Here is a 16,695-nt window from a genome sequence, read left to right on the forward strand (position 1 = left end):
GTGTGGAGTTTTTTTGTCTTCTGTCAAAGATATTAGGAGCTTGGAAGCAAAGTGAAGGAATAAAAGGGGCTTCACCTGTTTTTTGTGACTGCGTTTATTTGGTATCCCACCCTGGGTCATCACAAATCCTGTTTTGTGATCTCCTAACAAGCAAAGTCAATGGGGAGCCCAGATTCACTTAATAACCAGTTTACTAACTTAACAACTACAGTGATTCACTTAACAAATGTGGCAAAAAAGTTGTAAAATGGGGTTAAAACTCACGTAACAAATTTCTCACTTAGCAATATAAATTCAGTTGTGATTGTAAGCCGAGATCTACCTGTATCTCAGAATGAATCCTCCCTAGTTCTTTGGGCCATAAAACAAGCAGGAAGAAATGTATCTTCAGACTTGCAAGATTGATATCAGCCCCTCAAGAAACTCCACACCAGAAGTCCCAATCAGGAGTGCTAAAACTATCCTTATTTTAAGGTTACAGTAACAAAATCTTGCTATGGGTATTATTCGTTAAGTAAAGGAGCAATATATGTTCAATTCCTAAGAATAATTTTTGCCACATAAGCTTTATTGCCAAACTACAGTAATTGGTAGTTTGTAGATGACTAATCTAGATTAGTATGTTAAAGAAGAGTTGGGTTTCCCAAATCATCTACTTCCTATAATGTTTGCAATCGCTGAAAGGACTTTCTCTTCCAAGATGCAACAGAAAATGGGGATTGTATTCTACTTCTCTGATACCTGAAATAATTGAACACATATGTGAATAAGAACATACAGATATCTTGTTTAATTACAATACATGTTTAAACCAGCTGATTGGTAGAGAATATCTGCCAAATCTAACTACCTCTTTTGTTTACAATTACAATAAATTTCACTACTTTTTAATATCTTTCTTTTTACAATTCCCTCCTTCACTCTCCCACAAATAACAGGGGGAGATACAACATACACTATGTTTACAATACGTCCTTTCTCAAGACAATATTCCAAACATCCAATGAAGTGAATTGTGATCCACAAAAGCTTTAAAATGAAATGTGTTAGTGGTTAAAGTGCACAAACACTGTTCCTTTACATGCAAGAGGTTAATACATTTCCCCCCTCTGGAACAGGTTTCAGTTAGCACCATGGTGAGGTTTTTCACTCTCTCCCTCTATATCTTCATTTTCACCATCAGCAGTTACTTCCAAACAATTAAGAAAACAAAGATGCTGTAAGTCTGCAGGTATTGTCACTACTTTACTGCTCTGTCCACAGAAGATAAGGACTCACGGGCACTCTGAGATAAGCAAAGGTAGGACATCCTTTTTTTTTGGCATCTTAATGCACTTCACTATATAGCAAGGGTCTTCAAACTTGGCAAGTTTAAGACTTGTGGATTTCAAGTCCCAGAATTCCTGAGCTAACATGACTGGAGCAGGAATTCTGGGAGTTGAAGTCCACAAGTCTTAAAGCTGTCAAGTTTGAAGGCCCCTGCTATATAGCAATAGTACTTGGACTTATACATCACTTCACAGTGCTTTACAGCCCTCTCTAAGTGGTTCACAAAGTCAGCATATTGCCCCCAACAATTTGGGTCCTCATTTTACTTGGCTTGGAAGAAGGATGGAAGGCTGAGTCAACCCTGAGCCTGGTGAGATTTCAACTGCCAAATTGCAGTCAGCCGGCAGTCAGCAAAAGTAGCCTGCAGTACTGCACTCTAACCACTGTGCCACCATGGCTCAATAGCAGTAGAAGTAGAGTAGAGTAGAAGGGGTAAGAACAGTGTCTCCAGAATGACTGGAGGGAACTCACCTGGGTTGGGTTGTAGAGTTCTTGTAATGGGCTTCTTGATCCTTTTCGGCAGCAGATGTCCATCCCAAAGCTATTCCTACGTATTACTGATAGAAAATAAACTGAAATTAGTGGACAAATTGCTAACCTAGATTCAAAGCATACATTGAAGAATTAAGTACAGATAGTCCTCGACTTACAACAGTTTATTTAGTGACCATTCGAAGTTGCAAGGACACTGAAAAAGTGACTAATGACCATTTTTCACACTTACAACCTTTGCAGCATCCCCATGGACACGTGAATGAAACCTTGGATGCTTGGCAACTGATTAATATTTATGATGGTTGAAGCGTCCCGGAGGTCATATGATCACCTTTTGCAACCTTCTGACAAGCAAAGTCAATGGAGAAGCCAGATTCATTTAACAACCATTTTACTAGCTTAACAATTGCAGTGATTCACATTGGCCAGAAAGATTGTAAAATGGGGCAAAAATGTTTCGCTTAGCAACAAAAAATTTGGGCTCTATGGTGGTCATAACTCGAGGGCTATGTGTATTTTAACAACTGAGATACAGACAGGCATACACACTCTTACAAAATGTATATTTCACATAATAAAAACCAGATGTAAATGTAAGCGGAAATATGACATTACTTGCATTTGAACCATCCCAAAACATTGATCATTGCAATACTTTTATCCAAAACACTAAAATATTTTTTTTAAAAAACCCATGTAAAGATGAAACAAATTACAAAACAAAACCTCACTCTAGGCCTAAGCATTTGAAGGAGGATGTTTTGCATTGTATTTTCATATGTTTTCATTTTGCAATAACATTATCAAAGATCTAACATTTTAAAAAGAAAAAGAAAACAGAGGAGAATTTTACCAGATTTAATTTAGCTAAAGGCCATAGTAGAAAAACCTGGTGTCCTTCACAAATGAAAAATTGTGGCTAGAGATAAAGAGATCCATCTACGTGACAGGAGAACCAACAAAAAGCATATTCCACCTCTGGTGGTGCTTTTAGTCGCCAGCAAACTTCCATCCTCAAGGCCGGTCTGTCTTTAGGAATAGTGGACTAAGGTTTCATATTGTGGCAGAAAAGCAAAAGGAGAAATCACTATGTATGTGCCTCTGTGCACCATAAAGTGACGTATCATTAGCGTTGTGATATATGCCTGAAAAGACAATCTAAGGAAATACTTTAAATAAATTGAGGCAAGTTTATTTTTTATCAAATTAAAATCTATATCAAAAACAGGAGAGACTCTGCAGAAATGAGATAGAATATCCACATCTGGATTTCAAACATTTTAAAAAATAAATCTTAATTTCAACAGCCATATTTTAAAAAGGTATTTTTCTGTAACGACATGTGACTTTTCCTTCTTTGCACAGAAGTGTACCACAGCTTGGTAGGCTCTTGAGTGGCTTCAATAAACAAGTAATTATGCCTGCTTATTTAATTATCAAATTTGTACCTGCATGCTCTTAATAAAATCCAAACACTTAATCAATTCTATATGTTTTCATTTTTCTTCACAGTTCAAATGAATGGATATTACCATGTGCTATAATTTTAATTAACTGTTTAATCAAATAGTTAATTGGAGTAATTACTTAAAATTACAACACATGAAAGGTAATAATCACTAGTCTTTAGCAGGCACAAATACAGCAACCTGGAATAAAAATGTTCTTCTGTAGGGAACAACCAGAACCGGTAGCTCCGAGGATCAGCTGGGAGCGAACTGGTTCGGTTTGCTCCGACAGTCAGCTGCTGGGCCCGCCTGCCCAGGCTCTAGGCTGTGCTTTATATCCTGTTTTTCAAGCACAGCTGATTCGCGCGGCATAGGGGATTGCCATGCGTCAGCTGTTTAACACACAGGGATTGCTGGAGGAGGTCAGTAGCAAATGCTCAAACCGAACCAGTTGTTGAATCGCACCCCTGGGAACAACTTGAAGCTTCCAGCTTCAGTCAGTAGAAGGTGCCACCTTTCCAAGTAAGGATCACTCATGTCAGTGTGAACTGAGTGAAACTGCTTCCCTCAGATTCCTGCCTGCTGCAAAATTTGTCCTGGAATGGACATTTTGATGGTATCAAACGGTGGGGTTTTCTACTATTAGCAAGGACAGTTACTACAATGATATTTACACATCACAAGAAGATGGATACTTGGATCCTGAGAAATGTGTCTCTTAGCAACAGCAGTGTAGGACTCTGGGTGATTTATAATTATTATATGGCAGAATATCAGTGAAAAGCTTTTTTTTTTTTAACAGTGGACCTCTAATAATGGTTTACTTCCACTTCCTAAAAACCTTCTCCTTTTTGTCTACTTAAAAATGAATTACCTAAACATTGCTACCAATAATTGGCAGGCTTCTACAGAAAAATGTTCCTCATATCTTATAACTACTGTCGCAATGTTTTCAGGGAAATAATCCTCAATTTTAAATGCTATACTACATATTCCAAGTAGAGCAGTAGACTGGCAATGATTTTGATGCTCATCTCTTCATCTCCAGATGTTGCTGCTCTAAGAGTGAAACTGAACATTTAAAAAAAGACACAATTCTACCTATTCCAGAACTTTGAAACTGTGCAGGCATGAATGAATTTGTGAATTAAATTATATGTAAAAAATCTCACTATTTAAAGAAAGATAATTGGATTCCTGTGAGGAATTCAGAGCTGTAGAGATGTACATGGCCATGAAGAAAATGGTGTCCTGCAGGCATTTTGTACTGAAGCTCTCATATTAACCAGCAAATACTGCTGAAAAATATAGCACAAGGTCAACCCAGTTTTCCACCTTGTGAAGTCAAGTGAGCAAACAGGAACATTTATGCAGGGAGTTTGTCAAAAAGTCTTTGGCAGATCAGACAAAAAGCAAAATGGCATGAAAATATGTTAGCTAAATGGCAGAACAGAATTTTCTACCAAAGCTAGAAATAATAGACTGATCTTTAAAATTTATCATACTTGTATTGTTTTTATGTTTTCACTCAAATACAAATGCTCCTATTTTTGAGAAATCAATGTAAATAGCGAGACTACTACTATGGTCTTGTTTTTTTTCCTTTTTCTAGTAATTTTATTGTATTTACATTGTTTATATAGTTATAGTTGCAATTTACATCATTAAAATATACAGGTATTGAGGAGTTGCTTTGTGAACTATATCTCACTTAACTTTTCCATGATATTTTAATAGTTAACTTCTCACTATATTTCTATAAATATCATTTATATCAATTGAAGTAATCCTTGCATTGACCTCATAATGCAATTTTCTGCAAATTGGCTTCAATTCTGGCTGGTTTCAGGCTGATGAATAAAATGACATAAATGTACAGAAGTGAAATAAATAGGTACAAATGAATTATGTAAAAATAACGTATGTTTAATTCATGCACATGGTTTTGGATGGAATCAATTAGTTCAGCATTGAGGGGATATATTTGAAAATAAATTTGATTCACTTCATCTCTTGCGAATGGTGGCTTATTAAATCAAGGTTTCATTACTGCAGTTTTGTGAGTGATTGCAGTGAAAGTCACTTTTCCTGACACTGATGGTCCAAAAGGCTGGTCAAGATAGCGGTTAATCTTTTAAAAGAACTGGAAACACCTTGACAGACTTTACTTTCTGTTGTGTTTGCTTGTGAAAAGTTTTGTCCCAATAGGTTTTTAATCAGTTTCTGAAACAATATCCCCCAGGCATGGGTGATACTGCACATATTAACTCCCTTGTTTTGATCGCCATGATGTAAAAAAGATGTTGAGACTCTAGAAAGAGCGCAGAGAAGAACCACAAAGATGATTAGGGGACTGGAGGCTAAAACATATAAAGAACAGCTGCTGGAACTGGGTATGTCTAGGTTGATGAAAAGAAGGACTACATGATAGCAGGGTTCCGATATCTCAGGGGCTTCCAGAAAGAAGAGGGAGTCAAGCTATTCTCCAAAGCATCTGAGGGTAGACAAGAAGCAATGGGTGAAAACTAATCAAGAAGAGAAGTAAACCTAAAACTAAGGAGAAATTTCCTGACAGTTAGAACAATTATTCGGTGGAACAACTTGCCTCCAGAAGTTGAGAATGCTCCAACACTGGAAGTTTTAAAGAAGAGATTGGATAACCATTTGTCTGAAGTGGTATAGGGTTTACCTCCCTTCCAGCTCTTCTGTTCTGTCCTGTCCTGTCCTGTCCTGTCCTGTCCTATCCTATCCTATCCTATCCTATCCTATCCTATTCTATTTCTACTCTACTCTACTCTACTCTACTCTACTCTACTCTACTCTACTCTACTCTACTCTACTCTACTCACATTTAATCCTTTTTTTCAGCCCAGTAATTTTTGGGAATGAAAGCACTTGCCAGTTAAAGGTAATATCCCTAGTTTGGGGGAAGTCTGAAGGACTTTATGTCAAGCAGTGGAAGTCTTTTACAATTCTTATTTCCATTGCCATCAATTTCTTAGAAGCTGATACGCAAATCTCCAAAACTTGATTACTGCGATTTTCCCTGATGTACTTCCCTACAAGTTTTATTGCATGACAATATCCATTCACTCCAGTCAATATGTGGGCTACTGTCTTGGAGTGGATCAATGTTTTTAAGCAGATCACCGTTTCTGAGTACAAGCAATTTTTCTTTGATTTAACATGAGCTGTGAACCCACCCATTATGGTTTAGTGGTGTGCAGTTTTAAAATTGAGAAATGTATGTGAATGCAAACCATATGGGTATATGTAATTTTGCAGTAATACGGGAACCGTAAGATAGAATTCATATTGAACCAAGGATTCTACAGTAGAATCCAAATGGCTTATTTTCTGGAGTACAATGCACTTTGATGCAGGCTTGACCTCTGCAGGACTATAATGTCACAATCACAGATGGCTGGGGAATGCTATTGCAGCTATAATTTTGACTACGATCAGGGGACACAGGAGAGACCAATATTGTTTCACCTGCTGACTCTCATTTGAACGATTTATCCTTCAAACACAAATTTAATTTCTTGGACTGCCCCTTCCCTTAATTTTCTGCTTGTAACTACCTTCTTATGCACAGCACAATATCATTTTCCCATGTGATTCATTTATTCCTACAATTCTGTGGCTAGGAAGACTTTGAGATCTGTTAACTTAAGTCCAAGACTTCAGTCTCTGTTTATTCTCTGTCTGGACTATTCATGTGAGGAATGTATTACAAACTATCTGTCTAGTGGGTTGCATTTTTAAGAATTAAATCAGTCATCCTGTTGATTTTGAAAGGTCAAAATCTTATTTATATAAAAGCAAACTATAACATGTACTTCTTAAAATAAAAAATGTACTTCATTGAGTGAAAATGTTCACCAAAATCATTTTAGTTGTCTTTGCCCATTTGAACAGTATGAATGGACAGAGGAACACAGGAATTCTGTTGGTATACCTGGCAAATACCTGAGTGAACTGACAGAGATGGTTACGCAGGTGCTCTTCCAAACTCTTTAAGATTTTGATCATGAGTGCTCTCTGGGTGGGAATGAATTCCCTTTGGGGAGCAACTCTGCCACCAGAGTATCTTTCTAGTGCTGAGATGCTGGACAGCCACATAACATTAGTGGAAAAGAGATTTTATGTCAACCTTGATTGACAGAGCAAGTCCATACTTACTTGCAGAAGCAGGTCCTGTTTTCAATTACTCTGTTGGCAACCTCAGGGTTGACTATTGCAATGTTGGCAATCTCAGGGTTGACTATTGCAATGTGCTCTTCATTGTGTGAGCTGTCAATACTCTCTAGAGCAGGGATCTCCAACCTTGACATCTTTAAGACTTATGCACTTCAACTCCCATAATTCCTCAGCCAGCAAAGCTCTAGAGCAAGGGTCCCCAACGCCGGTCCGCGGACGGTACGGGCAGCGGAACAAGCCTTACCGGGCCGCTGGTTGCTGGCGCCGCCATCTTTTGGTAAAAAAGCAATTTTTTCGTCAAAAAGATGGCGGCGCCAAGCGCTTCGTGAGCTTTTCCGGTAGAAAGCCATTTCTACCGAAAAAGCTCACCAGCAAGCGCTGCCATTTTTGACGAAAAAATCGCTCGTGACGTCACTGGAAGTGATTTTTCGAAAAAATGGCGGCGCCCAGCTGACGCCGGAACCGGGCGCGGCGCCAGCTGGCGCCCGGAACCGGGCGCGGCGTCGAAAAGGTTGGGGATCCCTGCTCTAGAGTATTACAGCTCATCTAGAATATGGTATCATGAGTGTTTGAAAGGGCTTCCCTGGGTTCTGCACTATTTTAATCCTGAAACTATTTTCCTGGTTGTTGGCTGACTTTGCAGCCTAGTTCAAGGTACTCATAGAACAAGGGTCCCCAAACTTGGCTACTTTAAGACTTGTGGATTTCAACTCCCAGAATTCTCCAGCCAGCATAGCTCCAGCATAGCTGGCTGGAGAATTCTGGGAGTTGAAGTCCACAGTCTTAAAGTAGCCAAGTTTGGGGACCTCTGTCATAAAAGAATTAAAGTTCTACAAGTCTAAGAACCAATGGAATTGCATGCTCCCCACATCTGGTATTGGAACATCAGTGGGGTATGTTTTGTGGTCCTATTATGAATATACAGAATGTTATACTAATGAATTCAGTTTTCTCCTTGGCAAGATTCATATCACAGATTAAACGGTCATTGCAATTGTAATATAACAAGGCTCTCAATATTTGTTTACATTCCCAAGGCTTTAAAATGCCAGCATTTGAGCATTTGTGTGTTTTGATCATTACAATTTTAAATGGACATTAATTATGTTTTTATAGTATCTTACATGCCACATAGCACCATTAAGGAGCAGATGACATATAAATTCTTTAAATAAATGAATAACGTATGTACCCATGTAATTCAGAATGAAATTGTGCTGAAAAAAGAGACAGGATTAATTGGATCATTAAACAACCAGAGAAAACTAAAATCATCAACCAAACACATCCAAAAGACAGATCATGTGCCAAAATTATGGGAGATGTTTACAGTCATATAGAACGTAGTCCATCTTTCTTTCTTTCCTTCTCTTTCTTTCTTTCTTTCTTTCTTTCTTTCTTTCTTTCTTTCTTTCTTTCTTTCTTTCTTTCTTTCTTTCTTTCTTTCTTTCTTTCTTTCTTTTGTGAATCAGTTTGACCCTTCTGTGACCTTATTCCCTTGTCATATCAGGACAATGACTTCTGAATGGCTGGACTGAGTCATTATAAGAAATGCAGGCTCTTTGACAGCACAGTTGTAAACCATTGAGGTCAATAAGGTGAATGATAAACGGAAAGGTGTCTTGGATTTTCTGAGGGAGGTGTTGGTTTCAGAAACAGTACCCACTGTGCTATTGCTGCCCAATGATTTTTGAGTGCCCCTCCCCCCTCTAATCAAATTGTTTCCAATATTATAGCACAATTAGAAGACAATATTTGTAGTCAGGGTTGACGGGGGTCCTTGATGCTCTCTGATCTTGGATGTTTTCATGTAGAGGTTTCATTATCAAACTAAGTAGCATCAACAGTGCTAACAGGGAGTGGGGTTTGGTCTCATTTTATATACATATGTGTATCAAATTAGAACAATCCCATCTCCCTATTAGCACAGCTGATGTTACCTAGTAACATCATGTATATAAAATGTCTATAAAATAATAGCAAACCTTTTCTCCCTATAAGCACTCTTGTTACCTAATTCATTAAAGAACTGAAACATCAGTAAACATCTGCATGAAAACAACCAAGTTCAGAAAACAAGGACCCAGAGGTGGTATTCAGCAGGTTCTGACCAGTTCTGGAGAACTGGTAGCGGAAATTTTGAGTAGTTCAGAGAACCAGTAGCGGAAATTTTGAGTACTTTGGAATACCACCTCTGACTGGCCCCGCCCCCATCTATTCTCTGCCTCCCAAGTCCCAGCTCATTGGCTGGGTCTTCTTTTGTTGCCCTGCACAGGAGAACAGAGCTGGAAAGCAGGTTAGTGGGGTGGGGAGAGAATGGAGATTTTACAGTATCCTTCCCCTGGAGTGGGGTGGGAATGGAGATTTTATAGTATCCTTCCCCTGCCATGCCCACCAAGCCATGCCTACCAGGCCACACCCACCAAGCCATGCCCACAGAACCGTTAGTAAAAAAAAATTGAATCCCACCAGTGCAAGGACCCCACACAGTACAATTAAATATTCAGCAACACATTCATTTGATTTTTATTGCTGTCCATCTGAAAGACACAATGTGGAGCAGCTATTAATATTAAATGCAAGCGGTCCTTGACTTACAATAGTTTCTTTTGTGACCGTTCAAAGTTGGAACAGCACTGAAAAATTGACTTATGACCATTTTTCACAGTTACAACCTTTGTAGCATCCCCATGATCATGCAATCAAAATTCAGATGCTTGGCAACTGGTTCATACTTAGGACTATGTAAACCATGTTATTTACAACTACAGTGATTCACTTAACAACTGTGGCAAAAAAGGTCATAAAATGGAGCAAAGTTCATTTAACAAATGTCTCACTTAGCAACAAAAATTTGGGCTCAGTTGTGGTCATAAATCAAGGACTACCTGTAGTAAATCAAAACAAATACATATACAAGGAATTAAAACATCCAGCAGCCAGGAAAAATAAACAGCTATTCACACAACCCAGGAAACAGGCTGTGTTACACATCCGGAGCTCTAGGTTCAAGGACAGAAGCAGATCATTAAGGCTGTACAAATTAACCATTAAGGTTATACAGCAGTTTTGTATCAAATTTTAAAAGTAAAAGAAATAAAATATTACATCTGTGATAATCAATTCTAGTATAGTTTATTATGTCAGAGGTCTAATAAAGGGGAAGAAACAGCAGTACATGAAACAGAAATCTGTTTTCACATAAATAAGAAGTTAAATTCTGATATTCTATAATAGGAAAGAGATTGTAACAAGCTTGACACTGCACAGCCATGGAGAAGACCCAGCATTTGATTTTTATTTATTTTTTGGTCTCTTCTGTTCCTCTATTCCACATCCTGAAGAACTAAAGGATGCTTAAATATCAGCTAATTATTAGTTCAGTTTTGAATGACATGCTACGACATATTGCTTAAGAAGACTGATCAACTATCAAGTATGGTTAATAGCTTCTCATTTAAGCTTGAAGTAACCATGTTCAGACAGCCGAGTCACAACCCTGTATAGCATGTAACTATAGTGACAGTATCTGGGCCCACACATAATATAAGGCATAAAGTGACTTAATTGGTTTGTGTGCAACTTTAAGTGAGAACCATGATAGTATGGCTTATTCAACACACCATTTTTTTAAATTAAGTGTTCCATGTGATAAATCTAAATTACACACAATTTGTCTTCCACATATGCATTTCTCTTTTAGCATAGTTAAATGCATAGTTAATGTTAACCATTTAACTATGAATTTTATCTGCAATTTGTATTGCTTGATGTTTTGTTTTCCTTTGTTGATTTGTTTTTAACATATCTTTTTTTTAGCAACAGTTGTATATTTTGGATTATTATTATTTTTTGGAAGAGAAAGTACCAGATCCTTCTTGATTTTGCCAATTTCCATAGCATCCCTCACCACTGGTCCAGGTGGCTAGACTGCTATGCATTGTAGTTCAGTAATATTTAGAGACCACAACATGTCTTGCTGCTGAATGAGAAGAATGTAATTAGCAAGTAGAATATAATAGTGATAGAAAAATAAATATTGAATTAAAGCAGCATGAAAGAAGGTTGAAATAGCACAATAAAACGAAATGAGATTAAGAGTCAGAAGTAGGCTAAATGCTCTTATTTTCTGTCTCCCTTTGCTACATACAAACACCTGTAAAACCCTAACCTCATTAACGAAGAGATAGCTTGAAATGGATTGTGTTTATAAAAGCTATTTAAACAAATTGCATGCCCCTTTCTTGCTGCTTTTATAGACTCCCAATTCCTTTAAGGCCATGATGGTGAACCTATGGCACGCATGCCAGAGGTGGCACACAGAGCCCATTCTGTGAGCATGTGAACTGTTGCCCCAGCTCAGCTCCACCGTGTATGAATACGTGCCTCCCCCCAGCCAGCTGGTCTTTGGGTCTCTGCCACACATGTGTGGGAGGAGGGGCGCATGCAGGGGATGGAGTGCATGCATGGGGATGCACGCGCATGCACAGGGGCAGGGCGCATGTGTGGGGGACATGCACGCATTGCATTTTGGGGATGCACACGCACATGCTTTGGGCACTTGGTGCTGAAAAGGTTAGCCATCACTGCTTTAAGGGGTTCAAGATAACTTTCAAATTGACTGACTCTTTTGTCACAATGCAGATAAGTATCTCACTTCAGAAGTCTGTAGGTTTCAGGAAGAAAGGAGGAACAAGTAATTCATTTTCCACATTTAACTTATAGTTCAATATTTATTTCTCCTGGGTAAGGGATTTTTATTTGAGGTTTTAGGTGAGTTTTAATGTTCATCTGAATATTACTTTTTTAGATTCATTTTGTGTTTAGCCAGTCTGGATATGAGGGCTGCCCTTCTATGTTGAATCCTATTTATTAAAACTCTGTTAAAATAAGAACCTTTTGCCAGATCATTGGGTTTTTTAAAATTAGTTCCTGTCCAGGATGGTATAAACAATATCTTCACAGCTTCTCCAAACTTTACCTGGGAATACCAGGGATTGATTCTGGGTCTTTTGCATACAAAGCGAATGTCTCTCAGTGAGCTTCGGTTAACTCTTCAATGTAAAATAATCTCCTTTTGAATTCAGATCCAATCAAAATAAGATTTAGTCACCATTTAATAAATATCCTTACTAATTAATCAACTCATCTACATCTTCAGATTAAATCAGCAGGCCAGTTCAGTGCACAGATGCACTAGGATGATTTTTAAATGACTTTATAATAAAAGGTTTATTATATCTGAACTGTGTTTGTTTTATTTTGAATGAGGACAAAAATAATGCATTCAATTCAACTGTCCCCTAGAATGTAAAGGAGACTGATGCTAGCCTTTGCAATTATAATCAAGGCAGTAGGCAGTACCAACAAAGAACTAGAAGCAATGAACAGAATAGTGAAGAGTTTAGTTCTAAGATTTTCAGCATGAAACAAAGGCTGCTCATTATCCTTGTTGGATTCATTAAGTCTTATTGAATAAATTAATGTAGAAAACTCTCAAAACAACAGCAGATGATCACAGTACATTACCACCTACTGCTCACATATATAGATCAAGTTCACACATCATATTAAATCACCGTTTGTTTCGCTCACAGTTGTAATAACCAGATTGGGGAGCATCACCAAACTTGTTAAATCAAAATTGAATGAACCATAACATGCCTTATTACAATGTTTGAAGCCAGCTACATACATGTACATCATTTCCATTAATCTCATGATTATTATCAAAGAAATATCACTTATCATTTTATTCAACAGCTTTCCCCTGTGTGCTCCCTGATTTCAATAACACTGAACTGCAATATTTTTCTGTACAGTAAGACAGACTAAGGTAAATTCGCAAAAATTTCTCTGCATGTACCTGTTCTTGCAAAATTTGCTTGGTCAGTAAGAACAGCTAGAGTGGCTTCTTTATTACCTCCCACTCCTTGCAAAGTCAGACTCAAGGAAGGCTATTCCATCTGGAAGTGGGCTTTTTCAGTTCCTGTTTTGGAGAATTCCTCACTGCATAAGGTCTAATTCCAATCCTTGATTTTATCCTCTCAGCTTTCCTGTACTTCTCACTCTTCTTACTGATTTATTGAAGGTTGAAGTGCATCAACAGCATTTTAAAGTCATAGTTTTAAAGACAGAATATTTTTTTAAATTGTGATTGCACAGAGAGAATGATGTTTCTTTGATCATTTAATGCACTTACGTAAAAATGTTTAAGGAATGTTTGTGGTAACATCAGATGTACATAGGCTGAGTACATGATAGTACTTTTGCCTGTAGACCAATAGACCATCATGCAATATTACTGAGTAGGAAATCCGAACAATTTGCAGCAAATGTTAGATTGTTTACCCAATGCAACAAACAGTACAGATCTGAAAATAAATGTATCAAAGTGCTTGTCTTCAAGATAAAAGACCAAAGTGCTTGTCTTCAAGATAAAAATTAAGTGAGAGTTGCAAGATATATAAATGGTGAAAATCTGGAACAATCAGATCAACAAATGTTCATCAGTAACGTTATTAGAAAAGATGGGGAAACTAATAGATTTTTTTTTGCAAATGATGGTTAAAAAAATAGTTGCATGGTAGTCTTTCAGGGGAGGAAATGAATGTTTATTAAAAGCAGAAAAACCCCAGTGTCTGAAAGTGTGCTTCCACCCACTTGTATGCCAGAGGAAACATAAAAGTGAGATGAAAGAAGTAGGAATTGGTAACATGACACAATGAAGCACAATAAGATGACAATAGGTTCAAGAACAAATCAGGGATGAATCAATGTAAACTGAATATAAAAGTGTGTGACCAATACAAAAGAAATATATTGAAATGGTTTGGTTATACAGGGATTAAATCAGAGAAGGCACCTAGCCAGAAGCTGGAAGGTGATGAGTTATAGTCATACATTAGGCATGCGACTGCATGGGCCAGTCATTTTCTCCCAGCCCAGCCCAACTCATCTCATAGAGTTATTGTTGTAAGGAAAAATGGGAGGAGGGAGTATTAGTTATTTTCACCAGCTTGAATTATTTATGGGTAGTTCTACTCTTACAGTCACAACTGAGCCCAAAATTTCCATTCCAGTCATTTACTTTCCAAAGCACCAGAAGGCAGGACAAAGAAACCATGGATGGAAACTAATCAAGGAGAGAAGCAACCTGGAATTAAGGAGACACTTCATAACAGTGAGGAAAAATAACCAGTGTAACAGAAGTCAGAAATCGTGTGTGCTTCATCATTGGAGGTTTTTAAGAAGGGACTGGACAGCCACTTGTCTGAAATAGAGCAGAAGGCTGGACTAGAAGATCTCAAAGGTCCCTTCCAGCTCTATTCTGATTCTGATTTAAAAACCAAAAAGGAATGTATAAGCTCCTTGGTTTGCAAGGAGAGATACTCAGGAAAAGGAATAATGCACAGTGTTTGTGTATACTATATTGAGCTGCATTTCATACCTCTTATTTCATGTTCTATTTTTTTGACTACTATTTTTAACTTCTTTTCGGGTCTTTACATGAAAGATATTGTGTAGTCATATAAGTATGTAAATTTACACTTGTATGCATTTTTAAAATTTCTTCTTAAACTATTGAATTATTCTGTTTATAACCCCTTTTTCCTCCAGGAACTCAAGGTAGCATACACAGATGCTTCTCTGAGCATTCCTTAAATAGAAAAGTGGGACAAAATATTTTAAATAAATGAGGAAAATTTATTGGCATCAAGTGATCTATCTATTGTAGCACAGCTCCTTTTCCTCTTCATCACCTTTTTGAAAATAGAGACATTTCCTTTTCCCCAGTCCTCCTCAAAAATCACACAAAGTGGCTCTGAAATGACAACCCCAATTTCAATCAACGGCCCTCACACATAATTGGTGATCCTGGAGATTTAAATGCATTCATGGCAACCAAGTGCTCCCTTAATCATCTTTAATTACCTGGTTGCCACTCCACTCTTTTGTCAATCATTCAAGCTTACAACACATTTCCCTCTAGGGAGGAGATGGAAAATAGAGTTGTGGCTGTCATTGGATGCTGTTTAGCTTTATGTTAAAACCACCTTAAGCCTAAGTCATGGACTGGAGATGAAATGAAGGTGATGAGGACATGGGGCAAAAATGATGTTGCAAAGCATGTTTATATTGTGATAGGTGCAAGTGAGGAAAGACTCTTATAATATCTTACACTTCAAACACAGTCTTCCAGTACAACTGATTAGCATTCTGAATGGGTTGATCACCATTCTTTTCTCCACTGTATAATAGATGAAACAGAATCTCATTAGCAGAACTTCAATGGGTTTACAAACACCATTAACAGTTCTGTCTTCTCATCTAACACCTTTCTTTAAGGATTTCAAGGAGCTTTGACGATAAGTAATTACCTTACCACACAGCACCCCTTAAAGGAGGAGCTCCGCTTTTACCTGTTTATATTGCCACTGTGATTAAGGGAGGGGGGAAATCATCATGCCATATGTTACACCCTGCTTTCCATTTACCAGTCTCTCATCTACAGATTGGTGCTATGATACGTGTACAATATTTTATTCATAGTAATAAAAGCTTTGTTTCTGTTATCTCCTAAAAAGCTCTTATCTTTTAAATGATCTTCATCCCAAGCAAGTCATCCCTTACTCTTAGGCCACTCTAGGTGGTTGCTATATAAAGGTGCCATCTTGAATGCTTTGGATCTGAACAAAAAGCTGGATTCCTCTGGGCACGATATAGTTGCAATCCCAACTGAATGCAGTGAGACATTTCCTGAGTATTCATTCTCTTGAAGTCTAAGGTAGGATATATTCCCAGAGTTCAAGTTAAGTACTTGAAGAGGAGAATAAAATGCAAAGATTCAAGCTAGGGGAACATTTTTGGCAATCTACTTCTAATTTAGATTTTACATTTATTAGACTCTGTAAAGAATTTAGTTGGCATTATAAATGGGCAACCTTCTTGCTACTTATTGCTCTAAACACCTGTTCTACCCATAACCAGCATGGCCACCAAGCTGGCACCCTCCAGATCTGAGACAACAACAAATGCCAGAATTTTTCAGCCAAAATTGCTAGGCCACACTGACTGGGAATTCTGGGAACTGCAGTGCCGAAGTTCCAGATTGGATACACTTGAGTTTTCTCATTGTACAAGTTGAGCTAGAAGAGGTGGAGAATTTAAATGTGTTCATTTGCAGACAGGACTGCATGTAATGTCTGTATGACCTGAG

At 37.7% G+C, this 16,695-nt stretch overlaps 1 protein-coding gene across 2 annotated transcripts in view; it reads right to left on the reverse strand.

The window, feature by feature from the left end:
* The window catches only part of CHST11 (carbohydrate sulfotransferase 11), a 183,858-nt gene that overhangs the window by 98,093 nt on the left and 69,070 nt on the right, over positions 1-16,695 (reverse strand). For both annotated transcript variants that reach the window (XM_087968419.1, XM_026693365.2), the window contains exon 2: positions 1,801-1,886. In XM_087968419.1, the coding sequence (XP_087824545.1) occupies positions 1,801-1,886 (86 nt within the window). The remainder of the gene's footprint in view (positions 1-1,800; positions 1,887-16,695) is intronic.

The sequence above is a fragment of the Notechis scutatus genome, chromosome 6 (assembly GCF_049901735.1).
Source record: "Notechis scutatus isolate UNSWTSFEM ecotype Mainland chromosome 6, rNotScu1.2, whole genome shotgun sequence".
NCBI classification, from domain to species: domain Eukaryota; kingdom Metazoa; phylum Chordata; class Lepidosauria; order Squamata; family Elapidae; genus Notechis; species Notechis scutatus.